We start from the raw sequence: 20,783 nt of genomic DNA on the forward strand, positions 1-20,783 counted from the left end.
ATATTTGGCCTTTATTTTATTTTATACAATGTACAAAAAATGACTTGTCATTGACTCAATAAATCAAACATTGACTGTGACAAGGGTCTGTGAGAAAATGTCTTTGAGAGTGAGAGTGATATGTGTGCTCTTATCCATTTGTATGGGAGTATATATGAGTGTGTGTAGAGAATGTGAGGAGTGGCCCAAAGAGAAGAGATCTGAAATAATGTTTTCGTTCTTTGTTTCAGATATGCATAGTAGGAAGTTACAGCACAGGCTGAATGAAAAACTCTGGCTGGTCGAAAATTACTTTCGAACTCACGGAACCTGGCGTAATACTGGTCCATCCCACATTGCCCAGTGCAGTCAAAATCCCCGTAAATCCATAGATATAGACCTTAATTTAACTTTATCTACCTACCCCACCTCTCCTTCATCATCCCAACATCTCCGCCATGTCATACTCACTCCTACCACTAGAGGCCACTAGAGACAAAAGCATGCATGCAGCTCCACAAGCTCCAAGGTTAAAGTTGCCCTCACAGGTTTGGATGTCTTGGGTCAACCGAGCCATATCAACAGTTTCCTAGAACTAACATTGACCTATTGAAGAAAATGTCAAGTGGATGAATGGCCCAATTCTATGAGGCGATCTACCATCTTTGACTGAGAGAATCAGTAGCTTGACCCGAGGCTATATTCAAAGGGCAACTTTATCCTGACCAATTTTGGCACTGGCTGGCCAATGACATTGTTACATGGCAGTAGCACTTTTCAAATGTGGTCTGATATTTTTAGGGTTTTATTTTTGGTCGGTTGTGATTACTTTAGTTCGAACATCAAGGGGAACTATCAAAGTTTAAGCGTTAAAGTTTGATATTCCCTTGATGTTTCGTCCCTCCATTTTTAACTCTGGCTTTGTCTTTGCTTCATTTTGAAGAAGTGAACCTGCCATGTTAACAGCGTCTGTCACATAAACCATGTCACCCTCCCTTTACGCCAGCTCGGCTTCTCACTGGATTGCCAAAATATCGCTCCCAGTATATCCAATATGTAACACAAGTAAGCATAGAAATATAGAAATTTAGATATGAATGCCATACCATACAGGAATAAAATACACACATATGGACACACACAAAAAGACACACACACAAGCACACATACATACACATACATACACACACGCACACACACACACACCAGAATATACATATCCACCACCTTTCATCATCTGTAATCTGTTTTTTCACGTGGTTCAGTTGTCAGAGTTTTTTAATCCAAATTTTTTTGAGGGTAAACATTTCAATATAGAAAAATTACTTCAGTTCTCTATCTTTGGGCTGCATTGTGTGAACAATTGAACATCAAGCAATGATGAGCATGACTAGAATGAATCCTGTAGGCAAACAAACCAAGAACAAATGCTGACTGTTCCCCATATAAGCCACAGCAACTGAACCATCACAGATGGAAAAAACGTACTATGTATCCTAAATACATTTCAAATGATTCAAGGCAATAACCCATTGCTGACCGAGGCTATGGCACACATATGCAACAATATATTTTAAACATTGAATACATGTTTAAATATATTGGGAACACAAGTTGTGATACATGATGAATGTATTTTTGAATATATATTTTTTTCAGATGCACATTTCAGCACATGAACCCCTACCATTATAGCGTCCACTCCTTCCAGTCCCTTCTTAAAGAAAAGAAGCATAAGAACAAATTATGCTTCTTGTTTGTTTGCAAAATATGTAGCTATGCATTTTGTTTGGTATTTGTTGGTCTGCTTATCTCTTTGTTTCTTTGTTAGTCTGTCTTGGAACTCCATGTGTGCTTGAATGTTTGGTTTTATCTATCACTGTTTGCTTTCTTGCTGTTTGTATGGGGTTTATTTTTAGTTTGATTTTTACTTGATTGTATCGTATGTCTTCTCCTTTTGTTGTGTGTGTGCATGTCTTTCTTATTGTTTGTGCATCTATACGTTTCTATGCATTGTTAGTCTTTTTTTTAGCTGATTCATTATGGTTTCATGTCTTTTTATAAAACCACACATATACCTTGTATTAACTTACCTCCTTTTGTATGCGTGTGTGTTTGTGTGTGTGTGTGTGACTTTGTTTGGTGTTGGTGTGCAGCCCCCTGTGGCCAGAACATCACAACAGAGGATGGGGTGGTGGTGGCCCTGCCTCCCTGTAAAACAGGTGCCTGGATTGTCCCAGCCATCATGGCCTGCTACCTGCTGGTGGCCAACATACTGCTGGTCAACCTCCTCATAGCTGTGTTCAAGTACGTCACCTCTCTTAATCTAAGTATTTCTTACATCAACTTTTCAACCTGTGACAAACTTACAGACACCTCAATGCCTCATAGACCGCTCACTGCTTGAAACACACTTATTCAGGTAAATACGATTACAAAGATAATTCCTCTCTGTCCTCCAACGCCCAACAGCAGCTGAGCCAAATATCACTAAGCTATGCATTTGCCTGTGATTTCTTCTCAGCAGTATCTAATTTATACTGTTTTACATAAAGCACACACAACTGGCTTTCAGACTTGTCTTACGTGTGTGTGTGTGTGTGTGTGTGTGTGTGTGAGAGATGACAGTAGCAGCTGTTTGGGCTGCTGTTAAGGCGCAGTCATTAGAGGTCGGTGGCAAAGTGTATTAACATAATGGGATGGTGCTGCTTCCACAAAGACATTATCATGCTAATGATCTGTTATTGTGCCTTGCTGTCTGTATAATACGCTATAGCACGGATGATCATCATCACTTCACACTTGTCACGGTAATTACCAAAAAGTGCAAATTGGAAAAAAAACAAGAGCTAAACTTGGGTAATCCCATTACAGCGACAGTTTATTGGCTGTGTCATTTCTTTCTATCTCCTCATATTCTCTATGTCTGCATCGGGCTCAGGTCGGGCTGTGTAGTATAGCAGCATGCTACAAATAAACAAATTAGTCCATCAACCAATCAATCAATATACTATTTGAAACAGTTATAGTGTATGGTTTGCCATTCATAAATTTGTTTACATAGTTATCAGTGGGTGTAATGTAATCTCTCCTGGTTGTCCATCATCATAGTAACACGTTCTTCGAAGTGAAGTCCATCTCCAACCAGGTTTGGAAGTTCCAGCGCTACCAGCTGATTATGACCTTCCATGAGCGGCCTGTCCTTCCTCCACCCCTCATCATCTTCAGTCACATGACTATGGTCCTCAAGCACCTGTGTTGTCGCTGGCGCAAGCATGACGACGACGAGAGAGACTATGGGCTGAGTGAGTGCCTGAAAACCAACGAACAAGCCTGATAAACTCAAACAAATGTGATCTAAACTGGACACAATACTGTGAATAATGATAATCTCAGACGAAAGCGCTCCAATTGAGTCACATAACTGTTGGGACAACAAAATAACATGCAAAGTGATGAAGTTCATTGTTTTTAATATGCAGCTGTTTGTGTGATAACAAAGCTGTTTATCAAAAGGTCCCAGAACCAATCCCGAATGTGTAGCCCAAGGCTACCTAAAATTAGTAAGCATACATTTTGTAAATTGGAACATTTTAAATCTGTCACAGTCAATCAAGCAGAGCTGTTTTGAATGTAACACAAAATAAAAGTGACATACGACATTAAAGCATTATCATCTCCCTCTTCTCTCAACCCTTTCATCCACAGAGCTTTTCATCACAGAGGATGAGCTGAAGAAAGTTCACGACTTCGAGGAGCAATGTATCGAAGAGTACTTTAGAGAGAAAGACGACCGATTCAACTCCTCCAATGATGAGAGGATCAGAGTCACTTCTGAAAGGTCAGACATGGCAACATTGAAAATGTCATCGTCTGAAATATTAAAACATGTTGAACCATTGTACGTCAACACATTTAGTCTATGAAACTTTGTATATGACCAAGTTCACTGTCATAGAATTCCACTAGGTAGATAGAGCATGTGACACAGAACAAAAACATCACTTTCATACAATAATCTTACATATTTCATACAAGATTATTTTCCTTCTCCTTTGCTCTTCCCTGCCATCCTCCCCTATCCTCTGCAATGCTATTCATCTCTTTTCTTTCTCTTTTTCTCACTTCTCTTCCTCCATCTCCCAGGGTGGAGAACATGGCCATGCGTCTGGAGGAAGTCAATGAGAGGGAACACTTCATGAAGGCCTCGCTGCAGACTGTTGACATTCGTCTGGCCCAAATGGAGGAGCTGATTGGGCGAATTGCCGTAGCGCTGGAGCGCGTGACAGGTGTCGAGCGCGGTGAGGTCAACAAAGCCCGCTCCCGGACCTCGTCTGACTGCACGGACTCGGCGTACATACTCCGTCAGGGTGAGTGCCCCGATGCAGCGTACATCCTCCGCCAGAGCAGCTTCAACAGCACAGAGGGGAATGCATACCGCCTACAGGAGGCGCTGGAGGGAGGAGCGGAGGGCTCCATGTCCCCTCCCTCCCCTACTGGCATGGCGACACGGACAAGGAGCCACTCTTTCTATGTTGGAGGAGGTCGTGGTGGTGAACGAGCAAGCGGAGCGGAACGAGCTGAGAGCTTCTTCAAAGAACGCTCGCTCAGTCTCCACCGAGCCAATAGCTCACAGTCGGTGGCCTCAGGCGCCGCCCCCAAGGAGTCTAAGCCCCTCCCCCTTGCGACGCTGTCGGTCTCCCAGCAGCACCGCCCATCGTCATGCATTGATATCTATGTCTCAGCTTCTGAGGAGGTGGGGCCTGCTGAGGTCTTCCTGGATCCTCTCCGTGTCGCCCCACCCCTCCGGAGAGACTCCTCCCTCCATTCGGAGATCATGGAGGCGGTGCTGTCGGGAGGCCGGGACTTCAGCAGCGCCGCCACCAGCGGTTTGGGCGACAGGCACTCGGAGGGCGGTGCGGGCAGCAGTGGAACAGCTGGAGCTATGTTTGACGATAGTGCGGCGGCTGATTTGTCTTTGTGCTCAGCCCACCTCTTACCAGACACCACCCTACCTCCCTGGGACATGGAACCATCCCCCCCGCCCTCAGCAGGGCTGCTGGAGCGCTCTAAGAGCAGCCGCTACCTCTCCACAGCAGGCACAGGCTTCCTGGATGAGCCTCCTTTAGTCAAGTCCCACAGCCTCATGTTCACACCAAGAGGCTGCTATAGTGGGATGGGGGCGGGAGTCCAGGTAAAAGCAGCGGAGTACACCAGCATCACTGACTGCATCGATACGCGCTGCGTCTCAGCTCCATACACTCCTGCAGAGCGCTCACACTCCCCAGGAGGATCCACCTCCTTCCCCTTTGACAAGCCGCCAGACATGGGTTCCTCTCACCCGGAAAGAGAGGCAGAGCTTAGCCACACAGAGTCTGATCCAGAGGACCCTGAGGACCTGGTTCCGGCCCCTGATACCCCTCGTCTAGGGGGCCTTGGTGGGCCCAGTGGGGCCCCTCTCTGCTCCCCCTTCTCCAGGCTGGAGCGAGCAAACAGCTGCTCCTCAGACGACTCCCATCCTTCCCTCACCCTGGCCCCTCCGCACCGGAAGAGCCTGTCGGTGAGTGAGAGGATGGAGAGGGGACCGGGTCTGGGGGCAGACAGGGGGCCTGGGCCAGGGGGCCGGGGCTTGGGAGGAACCAGAAACCCATTCCTCAGGAGCAAGTCTGGGGCACGGCCTGAAACAGCCAAGACTGACAGCCTCTCCATGAGGAAGCTGGCTACTCCATCAGCTTTCCGCAGCTTCGATAGACAAAACTATACGTGACAACGAGGACACTGGTCAGCACACTCTACACATTCATAGGACCAGGGAAGAAAATTGAAAGGGCAAGGGGCAAAGGTGAAAGCAGGGTAAAGTTGCCCATAGATGCTGATCTGGGCCAGATTTACAATTTTCTCACTTTTGTTAGAAACGGTGATGGAAAGTTGATCCATAGCCAGCATTGAGGGGCAACTTCACCCTGGATCAGGAGAGGGGGGAAGGGGTGGGAGATAGGGGTCCTACTGTACACCAGTCGAAAACAAAGAGCTATGAATCTAGGCTAGTTTTTACCTCCTCTTGTAGCTAAGTAACTCTCAATGGGGTGTTATGGCAATGGAAGGTGTATGTGTATGTCTTCCACCCACCACCTTTTACGTCAAGTAGACATTCTGTCACTGTGTTACATCACATATCATCACCATGCTAGTCAAAGAAAGTATACTGTAACTTTTAGCTACATTATATGATAGAAACTGTCAGTCAGAGAGAGCGAGAGAAAGAGAGAGAATAAAGAAAGTTGAAAAAACAAAATGGCATGGCCACCTCGTAATGTCCAAGAATGGCGGTCAGTATTGTCACACAACAAACATAGCGTTCCTTAGATTTTCCTCTCCTCATATAATCCAACTCTACCCTGTAAGACCCAAGCATTAGTAATAAAAAGAAAAAAAGTTCTTTTGGTTGTGTAATGTGGAAATCAGTAAGTGTTTGGAACCATCAGGAAGGATGTGCCTTCTTGGTTGCACTGATAATTATAACATGACAATGATTTGCCCCCAACACAAATACACCTTTCAAATAAATGCAATGTCTTTTTTGCTTTGGTCTTGTGGAAGTAACATCAAACTTGTATTTGACACTTTTGTTCATTAATTATAGCATCATTTATTAGCTTCCTTTTAAAGTGTCTAACACTTTAAAAGGGCTTCACACTCACCATGAACTAAAATTAGCCATGCTATCCACAAAACTGTCACTTTTTTACAAATCTTTTTGAATATTATTCTCGTTTTGGCAGATCAGCTACAAAAAGAAAAAACAGAAAAAACAGCAAGAAGTCAAAATAGCGCTGGGTCACGCAGTGTTTGAGCATATATCAGATCATTATTTTATTATGTGTCTCCATTCATGGTTATCAAGTGTCTGCAATCCTCTATGTGTAGTGACTGGAACAGTAGATGCTAGAGGTTTAATTAGCCACGTGAAAAGAGCAAGAAACAATTATCAGAAAAGGGTGAGAAAGAGAAATTAGCAGGTGACATGTCTAGCATCCACTGTTTTACATGGCATGCTTGGGGCACAGCAAGGAGGCAAGGCATAAATCTATGTATATCAGGAAAGTGTAATGAGGGCAGTCAAATCATTGAGGGCCAATGCATCACGAAGGAAAGAAGATGGAGGAGTTTTGTAAATGGAAACACACACACACACACACACACACACAAACAGACCCCTACAAGGCTGTATGGTCAGTGAAACCTTAACTATTGCTAGGAGAAGAACTTTAGTCCCAACTTTATCCTAGTCAGCTTTAACAAGTGCAATTGCAAAAGTAGTGACAAGAGGGCGCTATGAGCCTGTTTCAGAAATAATGCCTGAACCACCTTTGCCTGCACGTAACACCAAAAATCATTCCACTATAGGTACTAACCGAAGGAACGCTGGTTCTCTTCTAGCCCAGCCCGCCTTCATGTTTTTGGCAGTTGCATTATGTTGCAAGGGTTTGACACGAGCCTACAACCAACAGATCCGTCCTTCATCTATTCCATAACTGTCGTTCATTTGCTTTTCTCCTTTCTTTTTGTAATTTCATTCAAAGTCAGCCACTGCGAAAAGGAGACTTTCTGAAAATGCAGACTTCTCTGACCATGAAGTCCATTACAAATCATGTACATTTCAAGAGTTAAGAAGGGAATTCGGGCAAATATCTTCAGTTCCAAAAGAAAGAGCTCATTTACTTTTAAACTTGAAAGTGTGCTGTCAAGTATATGCATTCTAGTTGAGTCAGATAATGAAAGGCATGCATTTTAAGTGACATGAAGGAGGGAATTTGGGGTTTTTGTCAAAAAATGAAAGCCAGATCAGTGTTTTAAAAATCTCTTTTATTTATTTATTACTCTGATGGAGAAAGTGTAGGAGGAATAGGAAGCCCTTCTACGATAGCTTTGTAAAGATAAGATAGGTGAAATTAATAGAACAGATTCTTAAACTGATTTTTTTATGTTTGTGTTTTATATTTCATCAATATTACAATCCAATTTAATCATATTGCATTTATTTTGAGACTGATTCTATTTATTGACATATTTTCTTGCTCATTATTAATAATTAAATGCCTGTTTGAATTACTAAATGAATATTTATATCTTCTCAGTGCTATTTTTGTCTAATTTTAAGTATTTTCTAATTAAGCTTTTAAATTTAATAAAAGATGACCATCTACAAGCACTAAATACGGATGTATTATATTATTTATTAAATATATTATAGAATTGTCTTATATACTGTACATTTCAATCATATTTAAAGTATTTAATAATTTTTATTGTATGTTTTATCAAGCAGCTGTCATGAGAATTTTCTAATGTAAAGTTGACATGGCAATACACAGCTGCCAGCATTACCAAACATAGGGTGCCTTTTGGGCAAGGGTGGAGTACATGGGGACTGCAGTGATTCAAAATCTGTGACACTTTTCCATCTTCGGTTTCTCCCTAATCACAGAACCCAAATATCAGTGATTATTTTCAATATGTGGCTGTTGCTTACACTCACAGACCTTTGTTGTTCTCTTTAAACAGATATGTTGTGCAGCGTGGGGCGTTGTTGTAGTTAGTAGACTGTGTCATCCCTTACAAGGACATTTATTTGAATCCACATGCATGGCACACCACAAACCGTACAAAAAGATCTCATTGGGGAAAGCAATGGTTGCATAGCTGAGGAAAAATTTTGCACAAGACACTGATGAGTAGTCAAGAATGCAGATAAAAAGACACCATGAGGGTGATGCTGAAAAGGGGCATCCTAGCACCTACTTTGAGCTGCTTCCTTATTTCTTAAGGTTGTGCAAGTCAGGAGGGGAACAGGATGATTTAGCCTCTTGATGCTGATAGGGGATCAGTTTTGCAATTTCCTCCACAAAGCTTTAGGTTATGTTTTGGAGAGGAAAAGTTGAACCCAAGTCAGTGCTCAGGGACAACTTCACCCAGAGTGATGCAAGGTATCATGGAATCATGTTGTATGGAAAGAAAGAAAGAAAGAAAGAAAGAAAGAAAGAAAGAAAGAAAGAAAGAAAGAAAGAAAGAAAGAAAACACCAAAATGGAAGGCTTCCAATATAATCACTGTGCTTTATGAATTTAACCCACAATCTCCTGGGATCTTGGGGAAATCTATATATTTTGTGTTTTCTTGTGTGATGGAAACGTGATAGAGTACGATAGAATGTCTCCACACAACTCAACAGACACCTTGTTCACCCACAGTAGTGACAGTCCAACCTACAGAGAGGGATTTTTTTGGTCACACACACACACATCCCTGCTGAACCAAACCAAACCTTACCAAACCAAATGGAATGGAGCTGAGCCGGACTCTGCTGACCTGTTGTCTCCACAGCTGCGGCAGATGTAGAGACAGACAACCAAGCGAGGGCAGTACAGCTCACCTCACCTTCATTTTGCATGGCTCAGTAGTGTGAAAACAGACGACTGTGTGGACACTCAGAGGTGTAGGTTTAGGCCCTCCCATTTGAATGGGAAATTAAAATATAGCGGTGATACTGAAGGTCTTTTTTCTCTCTTTTTTTTTTATTTCCTTAATCCTTATAGTAAGGAATATGACATAGCATACATGTCCATGGCACTTATGAACTCATGTGTGCATGATTCTGTAAATGTTTTTGTATATGTTGACATGGCTGTTGTGCAAGGTATTGATAGTTCAGATCGAAGGGAGGTGTGTGTATGTGGTGTGTGTATGTGTGAGTGTGTATGTGTGTATGTGGATTTGTGTGAGTATGTGTGTGTGCATAACTGGGCGAGTGTGTACCCTGACATGTAGATGACAATAGCCTACTAACAGAGAGGCGTGCCAATGCAACGCAATCCAACAAAATCCCAATGTACAGTATTTTTTAAATATTTTCCTATACTGTAGTTTACAGTTTTGTGTAATCATGAGCATATGATTATAATCAAGAGATTTATTTCCCCCCTTTGATGACCTGTCAGTGAGTACTCGTAAGCTAAAGACAAGTCCACGCAAATGTTTTTTCTGCAATAATTGCTGATGTTGTGGTTTTACAACTGAAAGGGACTCACCCTCCTACTGGTCTCACTTTATTTAATGTCCTTTAAATGCATGCAGTTCTTCCACCAAGAGTGTACAGAGATGACCTTCTGTAAAGATGACAGAGAGAAAGATAGAGAGAGATTATAATATGAAATCACAGTAGTGAGTATTTGGATGCAAATACAAATCTGTATTCTTCAATGTGGATAGGATCATGTCTGGCATGCATTGTTAAATAAACAAATTAAATAGATTGGTATAAAGTGTCTCTCCTGTTTTCACTTCACCTGGCTCTCTGCTGCCACTGCAACCAATTACAAATGACTGATACTGATACTCATTGTGTGAATGGGAGAGATGAAAGAAAAGCATGTAAAGTTAAAAGCATGTGTGAGTTTTAGTATGTCACTGAGAGACAGACACACAGAGGAGAGAATGAGAGACAGAGAAAGAGGAGAGGAAGAGTTGTGTGACATAAACGCTTAGCTAGACAGAGAGAAAGAGAGAGAGAGGCTGTGGTCACTGATCAAAAAGCCAGGTCTAAACATTAGGAATCAGCATTTCTTTGAGACTCTTCGTGTGATGTACAAATTGGGGGCGTAGGCTATTAAGCGCGTTGTTGTGGAGCTCATAAAACATCAAAGGAGCACAGTGTGTAAACCGTGAAGTAATGAGGCGCAACACACAAGCTGCTCTGCAGTTGTCGCAGGGCGTCAGTCTCCCCCTCCCCTGCCGAGGCTGCTGGTGAGCTCAACGGGACAGGTGTCGCTTGGTGAACTGTCGGTTTTAAATCCTGTAAGGCACAAACAAACAAACAAAACAAACAAACAAATAAACTGAGTTTTAAACGGATAGCTCCAGTCATCCGTTCTGGTTGACCGAATCCCGTTTGAAGCAGCTAAAATATCCAATAGCCGCCCACCTGTGACCGCAAAACAGTAGGCTAACCTGAAATGAGGTAAACTAACTGAAAATCATCACTCGCACCGTTACTTTGTGTTGCATAGCAACCACTTTGATTCGCTCATGGATGTGCTCCTGCTTAAGAACTATTGCTTGGCGGAAAAATGGGCGTAACATTTAGACTAGTTGTTGTTATTAGCATATTTAATTAACACTGATTAAAATAAAAGATTTACAGAACATTTGCTTCTTCATTTGTTCTTCTTTTTTGCCACCGTTTTATAAAAGCAATAAGCCACGAGAGGCCTTGTTTTACAGTCATTTTACAACAGCTAACATGTTTTAGTCCGCTTCACATCGGGCCTAACAGTTCCTCTGTTGTATTCTATGTTCTTAAATCTTTGTAAACTGCCTCGGGTGGCTTATTGCTTAAATAATTGGACTGCATTGACAGAGAAGGCCACTGGACTGGGATTTCCAGTCCCCTACCCTGTGCGGGGGTATTGGGGTGTTCATATATAACTCACCTACTTGGGAGTGGGTCAGCAGTGGCGCGTCAGTTTACACCGGTTCACACTGAGTGCGCGGAAGGGAAGGGAACATTCTGTACTCCTGTTACACACGTGCGCTCGCTCTCTCTCTCTCTCTCTCTCTCTCGCTCTCTCTCGCTCTCTCTCTCTCTCTCACTCTCTCTCTCTCTCTCTCTCTCTCTCTCTCTCTCTCGCACACATGCGCGCGCGCGCATTCATGTACTCAAAAACAAACCTCATCTCTCTGACACAATCACTATATCATGTCAACAGCAGCATGACCCAGATGCGCCCTGCACTCTTGCACTTGGTGAGAGGGAAAGCGGCAGCAGCCACAGAAGAAACACCTCCTCCCCTCTTCCGGGGAAATGTTTACTACTTACAGTGAAGAAAAGGGGCAGCTTCAGGCTACGCGCCCGGCAAAGATCCGCTTTCAACACGATTTGTTTCTTGGAAACTTGGAGGCACTGCGACCGAAACGAATGGAGTGGAGGCGGAGTTATCACACGGGACGGATAGGACTCGCCCCAACGAAAAATCAATAATGTTCCTAGAATATTCCTATAGGGACGTATAGCGTATCTGTGGTGCTCAATAGTGAGTTTATAGCAGCCTTGTCATGCTTTATGGTATTATTATCCCTATGGTATAACATTCCTATAGTATTCTTATAGCATACTATAGTTTTGCTGTTATATTTGTAAGATAGGCCTACTCCATTTGTATGATATTTATAGGATCACTGTAGTTCTTTTTGGAAGGGATTTTGGATTTGGAAAATGCAATAATGTGAATAAATCTGTTTTTCACTATAGCTTAAAAGCGTATTAATTTGTGCAATGTAGAAGAGATAAATGTTGAAGATATTTTTGCAGCTGTTCAGAGGGGGCGTGACACTTTCCTCTGCCAGTTGTGTGTCTGCATTGTGACTTTTCCACTCCTTAATCCATCAAATGGATGCTACATTATGGTACTTTAGCCCATCATGATATATCTTTGAGGGGAACACAGGGAAGTAAGCACTCTTTACTTTGCTTTACTTTACTTTTGGCCTATAATGTGTTATGGGGATAGCCTGTTAATATAGGTGGGCCCATTGCCTTGTCTGGGCCACATTATTCTCACATAAACAGCTGAAGGGAAGAGTGCATGTCCAGAATGACTATGGAGCACATGCCAAGTAGAAACTGGCAAGATGGAACATTGCTCAATATACTCCCCCAAAACTGAGCAGGATTTTCTAGGAACTTTGGCCTTGAATGAACCGCCCACAGTATTGGGGGCATGGGGAGTTCTTTTTTTTGTGTGTGTTTTGTTTTTGTTCTTGCTTTTTCACTGAGGGTCCTGTTACACTTCCAAGCCTGTTGGCTTCAAATTCTATCCTCTAGTGTACATAGGCTCTTAAATGTCCTATTGACTCTCCACTCACAAGGTTACTAGATCCTACTAGATAGAATAAGAAAAATATTGATCAACAAAGCGGACCCAGGAATGCAACGTACATTGCCAATAGCTGTTTTTTAACTGTGTCAAAGTGTTAGGGTGGATTTTTCCTTAAAGTTTCATCTCATCTAATATGATTCACAGTTGTCATGGACTCTTAAACTACAGTCCATCCTAACAGTCATTCAGCTCTCACTCTTAACTAGAGTACAGGCTAAATGCAACATAAGAATAAACTTAAATCCCTAGATCACAAAAATTAAAAGGCAACAAATGTAACAAAGTTGTTACATTTATTATTTTGTTACATCTGTAACAAGATGTGACTCTTGTTGAGTTTGTATTCAGAGTTTATGCAATTTACCTTACTATGTCATGACTGTATATTTTACAGTGACAAGATATAAACCTTATTATGCACAGTGTCATATGACTCTGTTGTTGTCCCTGAGGAGGTCAAGTGTAATGTTGAGGACAATGGCATACATATAGGCTACACTGTGCTAATTTAGGACTAGGCCATGGTTGTGAAACTGCAGGGAAAAAAACTAAGTGAGACATGCCTCCAGCTAAAGTATTATGAGCCGCAGGGTCTGGGTTGGCTTACATCTAAGAAAACAAGTCAGTAAAACAGATATCTCCTTTCATGTCAGTGATTTATATGTCATTCTCTGAATGCTAACCTGCTAACTCTGGTTGGATGCCATGGTGGCCACTAATATGAGGATGTTGGCAAAGCAGGGTGTGGAATTGACACTGTCAGATACGTATATCAGTGGCCAACCTTCACCACACATCCTTTGCCTAAGCAGGCTGGTACCATCCCCTTCCACTCATACATACCACCACCATCATACTACCATCGTCAAAAAAACCTATAGTAATCCTAAAAATATTACACCAAAACTATAAGTCTCTATAGGAACATTGTAGGTATATATACAAGAATATTATAGAAATACCATAGGAGATAACAAACAACAACAACAACAACAACAACAACAACAACATGTAGTACAATAAGGTCTTTATAAACTCATTATTGAGCACCACAGACACAAGTCCCTATAGGAACTATAAGCAGCACTAGCACTATTAAAGTGACACCATTGGAAATAATATAACGTACAATTAGGTAAAAAAAAACAACAACAACAACAACTCACTATTGTATACCATAGACCTCACTATAAGTCCCTTTAGGAATAGCGATTTTTCGTTATGGCATAGAGTCTATATTAATTTCTTACAAATTATGCCTCAAGTCCAAAACAGCATGTATAGAAACGTCCGTCTTAATGATTGCAATAAGCCTATTTTATCCTATGCTGTTGGCCTATACATCAACAGGGAGCTTGTAGTCTGAAGATCGCTTTTTGACCTTCACTGATTGATAACTGTAGCGCCAATAGTTTTGCAGTGGTAGGCGGGACATACAGCAACACTAGTACGCCATTGGCTACTGAAGAGTGACGTTGCCCAAAAGTTCAGCAGCAGCCAATTTCTCCACGCAAACAAATGAGGAAACAAGGCGGCTGTGGTCATGGTTGGCCAATGTGTTTTTTGTTGTAAATCCTAACTGATTTGTGGGATTGCCGGTGGTGTGTTCGCACGTTTACCATCAGACACCGCTGTACCATTGAGCAACATTCTTAAACCTGTATTTCTCTGTCTTTTTCTTTATCTTTCTCTCACACACACAAACACACAACATTAATTTTCTTTTATGTGCGCGCTTCCCTTATGAAAACAACCTATAACAGCCTAATTTTAAAGGATAGCCTACTTTACAAATGTAAAAACAAAACTAAAGGTCCATATAAAAGTCGTATAGTGACACAATGGGAGATAAACACGTTTGTTTTGTCTCTCAGCTTTGTTTTGACCTCATACAGCAACAGCATGGTGTTTGTGGCTACAGTGGGGGTCTATGTGAGGAAATGTAATGTGCTCCGAGTCTGACCCTTATGGGAGGAATGTGTGTTGTGATGCTGCCTTCAAGTGCTCCTGCTACCATCCTGTTCGACCACGGAGGTTGTAAATACGGCTTGAATTAGCCTACGTTTGGTATGAAAATGAGCCCGATAACAAAACTAATTTTGGTGGCTTAAATAGTTTTATTTTAGCAATCAATCAGCATTGGAGCTGCTTTGAGCTGCAGTGGCAGAATGAATAGGAGAACATATACACAGGACATGTAGCTAATTGATGTTTTACATGTTGTATAGGCTAATTTAGAAGTAGGCTATGCTAAGATTGTGTAACAACTAAAATTAAACAAAGAATGAAAATAGGAACATTCAGTACAAATTATTTACATAGAGTGCCAAACAATAACATGTAATAACAAAATACATCACTTTTTACCATCAGAGGCTTCCACGCTCTCCACCATTTGCCACTCAATACACACCCATTAAACGTCACATCTTGGCAACTCCGGTAGCCTATCATGCAAAATTCAATTCATCAATATCAATTCATTCAATCCTAAGGCATTGAAAACTCCATGCATCTTATTTTCTAAAAGAATTTCCACACCTACCTACTTATATGGACTAAATTTCTGGGGAGAAGAGGAGCAATTAGCTAGGCTACTGATTGACAAGATATTATTATTTGATCAATGGGATAAATTCTTCCACAGGCACACAGCATGGAGGGAACATTGGTCCTGAATGCTTCTCTGGTGTGAGTTTTTCCTTTTTTTAGGCCTAGATATGACTTCCAAACACACCTTTAGCGATTTTGTTTGATCTTTGCTCTACGTTACAATAGTAAAAACCACAAGATTAAATTTGGACTCCTAATTGACGCCCATAATCCGCAGACGCATTGACGATTTGATCTATCTGACAGCAACTGAAGGCAGCACGAGTCTGCCAATACCGGCCCGGCCCGCTTGTCATCCTTCCCAGCCTACGATTGGCCAGATCACCTGTCAGTCACACCTATGAATGGGCAATTCCAAAAATCGAGTCACGTTTCCACCCAGCCAATTGCAGCGCTGTTTTATTATGACACTGTGGGATTCCGCGAAATTGTTTCTTGGAGTTGAGAGAAGTGCTTCACACAGTAAAATAGGGCAAGTTGACGCATGTGTGAGCGCGCACACAAAGACGGGATATACGCGGACACAACAGCTGAATCGACTGCCGTTGTGCTTTATTGATCCGTTCTAAGAGGAGGAAGGCTATATTTGATTCAGAGAGAGAAGGAGGCGATTCAAACTGTTATCTTTCCTGAGGGGGTGTTTATTTATACGCCCTGTAGCCTACCTCAGTAAGAAAACGCACCCTTTGCGGAATGGTCACATTGAAGACGACACGTGTGGATGGTTAACCACATGTTTCCTGGGAAGAGTATAGTGTGATTACTGTATTGTCGGAGTATTATTGGATTGATTTGAAAGAAGATTTGTTTTTTTGTTGTTGCCATTTTGCTCTATGATGTCGGAGGTTGATTTCTCTGCAGACTGTCTCTCCAGCCGACCCCCGGGACCGACAGAGGACACGCTGAAAGAGAACCAGGAGAACAGGACTCTATTGATGGTGGCAATGATTTTGTTGGACTTAAACAAATGCAGTCCTAACGCTATCGGCGGCGGAGGCGGCAGATGTCTCGGTGCGACAGATGCCACCGCGCAGGACAAGGTGGAGCGGCAACCCCGCCGGTTGAACACCGGGGACAGCCGGGGCTCGGCGGCACCAAAACAATCCCGGAATAAAAAGGCGGCGGCGAGGCAGGAGTCTCCCGAGAAGAGGCACTGCTGCCCTTTTAGCGGCTGTGGGAAAATGTACGGCAAGTCGTCCCACCTCAAAGCCCACCTAAGGGTCCATACCGGTGAGTGGTTCGGGTGACACGCCTACAAAGCCGCATCATCTCTGTTGATGAAAGCGATACAGCTCTGCGTCACTTCCATCGTAATTCAGTCGCATGTTCCCATCACAGTAAGACTTGAACACTATTGGCTATTCTCAGGAAGTCATATGAACACTATGATCTTACTTTAACGAAAATGAATTAGCACTAGCCTACAGGAATATTACAATTATTATAGGCCTATAGCTCCCAAAATGAGATTTAAAAAATATCAGAAAGTACGATAATGTCACTAGAAACTAATTTAATCACTTTTTGAGAAAGACACACAGAGACACATATGGGAATATGATAGTGACTTTGCGTTATAGGGGGTGTAGCTCATTTTCTCCCTTGAAATATGACAGCAGCGAGCGAGAGAGCACATGTTCCTGTCAATGGATAACAGATTATAGGAATGGTCGTCCTATGAATTTGCCCGGTCGGAGGTGTGACCGACCGCAGGCCGGAGAGAGAGAGAGAGAGAGAGAGAGAGAGAGAGAGAGAGAGAGAGAGAGAGAGAGAGAGAGAGAGAGAGAGAGAGAGAGAGACGGAGGGAGGAGGGGGTGCTGTTGGTGTGCTGTTAACACGTACAGAGACTGGGATCTGGGAACACTGCGTGCCGCCGCCCATATTTGTGGCGCATGGTAAATAGCTCAGATGTGATAAGAAGTCCTCCATCTCATATAGGCTGCGGTGTTACCCGAGCAGAGCCATTGGCATTTATTGCAGGCCAGTTTAGGATATGGATTTATTTATTTTTATTTACAGTCTTCTTATATTTATTTTAATTACAGGGATCCGGGGTGAGGTTACAGAGTAACAAATGTGAACCTGACATATTAGTTTATGATTCACATGCGGGTCACTGCGACACTGCTGTCCCCACATGTTCTTGTCCGGAGGTAACCCTCCCTGCACCAGTATTTCCTCATACGTCATCCGCTTCCACTCCCCTCGCGTGGGGTTGTAAACAAGAGCAGACATGTGGTTAGAGGAAGCACGTGGAGGCGGAGGAGCGCTAGGTGGGTGTAACCATTATGGCTTTTAATTCATGAGGCCCGTGTGAGGGCTATCATCATGACTCACTGTTTCTCAATCGGAACGCTTTGTCGTCGCTCCTAGAAAGTACAAGCAGTTCTGTTTCGTAAAAGTTTGATTTGCCACACAGACAAAAACAACCTTGTTTGATGAAGCTTGTACTTTGTACTTTCTCCTCCGCATCCCATACTTGCTTAGCTGTGGGTGTTCATGTGTTTTTCTATACTTGTGAGGGCCAGATTGGAAGAATCCTCCAAAGTGAGGACATTTTGCCGGTCCTCACTTTTCTAAATTTAGGTTTGGGTTTAGAGTTAAGGTTAGGATTAGGTTTAGGTTAGTAAAGGTTAATGGTAGTGGTGGGGATTAATGTTAGGTCTTTGGAAATGAATGTAGTCAATAGGAAGTCCTCACAAGTACAGTATAGTCATACAAACCTGTGTGTGTTTCCTCAGGTGAGCGTCCGTTCGAGTGCAACTGGCCAGACTGCGGCAAGAAGTTCTCGCGATCGGACGAGCTGACGCGTCACTACCGTACGCACACGGGCGAGAAGCGCTTCACCTGCCCGCTGTGCGACAAGTGCTTCATGAGGAGCGACCACCTGACGAAGCACGCCCGCCGACACGCGGGCTTCCATCCCAGCATGCTCCAGGCCTCCGGGGTGGCCAAGAGACGCCGGTGCTCTGTGTCCGTCTCCTCATCCGACTCCGGAGACCAAAGCCCTGCTGGGGTGTGAGACATACACACCACACACACACACACACACACACACACACACACACACACACACACACGCACACACACATATATACACACATACATGCTTTCAGAGGCATACACACAGACACACCCAGATATGTGCCCTCACACAAACACCATACAGTCAGAGTGCTGACTAATGAACCAGCCAGTCCTCTATGCTACGGACAACTAATGTTTTCTATACATGCAACGCTCTGCAGTTGCTTGACAGCAACCAGAGAAAGACTTTTAACATCAAGTTAGAGCTTCCCTCTCTTATTGGCTGAGGTAGCTAATGGGTAGCCTATTTAAAGTTATTAAAGGTATTTCCGTTTTAGTTGATTTGTCATTTTTGATTATTTTACTTCATGTTGTATGAGTTATTTTCTGGAAAAATCTCTATCATCACAGTAGTATTCATGTGCACTTTGCATATGGTCTTTGATAAACACTAGAATTAAAGTCTTAGGTTTGCATGATTGACTCTGTTTGCAGGGGAAGGACAATAATGTTGACAATGGTGATTTGTAACTGAAATTGTCAACAAAACAATCAGTCAACAAAACAAACTTATGACTAAGATATGTATACTTGACAAAGAAGTTCTGGAGACAGTCCTTTAGCAAATATTATGTATATGCACACACACACACACACACACACACACACACACACACACTGTTCTTTTACAGTTACTCTCCACTGCAGGACAAGGTGAATGTATAGAAGTATTATCATGTAAATAGATGAAACAAACTACCTTTCAGATGGATGATATAATATACTCAGTATAGTTAAATGGTTAATTAGAGACTAATAAAGTAGTGTTCTAATATAGAGAGCTTGGGTATTTCATTTCATATATTTGGCTGTGTACTTAGTAAATCAGGTCTACTGTGGGCTTGTAGGTCTAGGCAGTGTGTTTCCTCTTTTGAAAACGAAATTATGATATCACATCTATAAACTTTTTTTTTTTTTTTTTTCCAAATGATTGCACCAAAATACCTTACCGTCCTTTGACAAGACCACAACCTCATGGGAATTTTTTCACATATACATTTCAAGAGGGAATTTGTAACAGTATTGCTTTTGCAAACTTGAATTTTCTTGATTGTGCTCATGCAAAGCTTTAAAAAGGTAGAGCAGGAGTCTCACTTTTTCACTTGCAGCTGAAACACTTTTGGGTCTCAAGACCAAAATGTTTTGTGTTCAGTAAAAGTGTTTCACTTGTAAGTGAAGAAGACTGTGCCTTTTTCAGGTTTTGTAGCAGAAAGGGATTTCTACATTTTCAACCTGTGGAGATATTGACTACCTGAATGAACATAAATTCCTTATCTTGATATTCAAGTCTTTGAATGTCAATTGTCTCTTATGCCAACAGCGCCAGTTACTGTATTTTGAAATGGACTTTTTTTTACTCTATCTGGATTGCATTTTATCAGGGAATAGTGTTTATGCATGGTCGTTTAAATCTATTTTATACCCCCTGGTGGTGATTTGGAAGCACAACATTTCTCAAGACAAAAAAAAAGGTTTTAGTGTCTTAAAACCTTTTTCTTCTCTTCTGTTCAGCATTTTTACACACATTCTCTTATGTTTGTGAATCAACTAATTCCATCATGTAGCATGTATGTATGTATTTGTTTTTTATTTGTCTGGTAATCTTTTATAAGGTTGCTAATGGGATGAGAGGTTTTATTTATCCACCAAGAAGAGCCAGAAATGCGGTTGATGTCAGATAGAGATTAGTATTTCTTTTGATACTTGCCACGTAATTCATTGATGTCCAGGTAGAGTGTAAAGTTAGACGTAGTTAAACTCTTACACAAACACAAACTACATTGTAAAGTGAAATGCTGTTTTTCCTTTTCAGCATTACATGACAACTGTGATTAGATGTTGGTGCCTTTCAGCTTGAAGCCCTTACTTTCAATGCTACTGTACTGTAATCAGGGACTGTCACTGCAGACCCACAGATATGTTATCACCATGTACATAGCTGTGTAATTACTGCTGAAAACTTTTAACATTAAAATGACTTTCTAAACGTGTTCAGAAGTTATTCATTACAACTGTTCCATGCCACACATCCATATCTGCTACTATTAATGTACAGTTCATTGTCTTTGATAACCTTTGTTAAAATATAATATTGGTGACAACACAATGACTAAAAAAATGACTAGAATCCAAATGTGACATATACTGTATAAGCACAACAGAAAAGAGA

At 42.1% G+C, this 20,783-nt stretch overlaps 2 protein-coding genes across 3 annotated transcripts in view; both read left to right on the top strand.

Moving 5' to 3' along the window:
• The window catches only part of trpm3 (transient receptor potential cation channel, subfamily M, member 3), a 133,515-nt gene extending 127,769 nt beyond the window's left edge, over nucleotides 1-5,746 (top strand). The window contains exons 23-27 of one of the 2 annotated variants that reach the window (XM_078285416.1): nucleotides 241-359; nucleotides 2,136-2,286; nucleotides 3,091-3,284; nucleotides 3,688-3,820; nucleotides 4,126-5,746. In XM_078285416.1, the coding sequence (XP_078141542.1) occupies nucleotides 241-359; nucleotides 2,136-2,286; nucleotides 3,091-3,284; nucleotides 3,688-3,820; nucleotides 4,126-5,746 (2,218 nt within the window). Of the gene's footprint in view, nucleotides 1-230; nucleotides 360-2,135; nucleotides 2,287-3,090; nucleotides 3,285-3,687; nucleotides 3,821-4,125 lie in introns of both variants that reach the window. The other variant, XM_078285415.1, reaches the window with a different exon arrangement.
• Nucleotides 5,747-16,003: 10,257 nt separating this feature from the next.
• On the top strand, nucleotides 16,004-20,604 carry klf9 (Kruppel like factor 9). The gene is made up of 2 exons (XM_071927496.2): nucleotides 16,004-16,756; nucleotides 18,268-20,604. The coding sequence occupies exons 1-2, from the start codon at nucleotides 16,360-16,362 to the stop codon at nucleotides 18,546-18,548; spliced, it is 678 nt and encodes a 225-aa protein (XP_071783597.1). The 5' UTR covers nucleotides 16,004-16,359; the 3' UTR covers nucleotides 18,549-20,604.
• Nucleotides 20,605-20,783: the final 179 nt, after the last annotated feature.

This window comes from Centroberyx gerrardi, chromosome 8 (genome assembly GCF_048128805.1).
Source record: "Centroberyx gerrardi isolate f3 chromosome 8, fCenGer3.hap1.cur.20231027, whole genome shotgun sequence".
NCBI classification, from domain to species: domain Eukaryota; kingdom Metazoa; phylum Chordata; class Actinopteri; order Beryciformes; family Berycidae; genus Centroberyx; species Centroberyx gerrardi.

What these genes read in the sequence shown, in the direction of transcription:
- klf9 (XM_071927496.2), top strand. Translation starts at nt 16,360, where the DNA reads ATGATGTCGGAGGTTGATTTCTCTGCAGACTGTCTCTCCAGCCGACCC. An exon ending in CCACCTAAGGGTCCATACCG is followed by an intron (nt 16,757 to 18,267) that starts GTGAGTGGTTCG and finishes GTGTTTCCTCAG; the next exon opens with GTGAGCGTCCGTTCGAGTGC.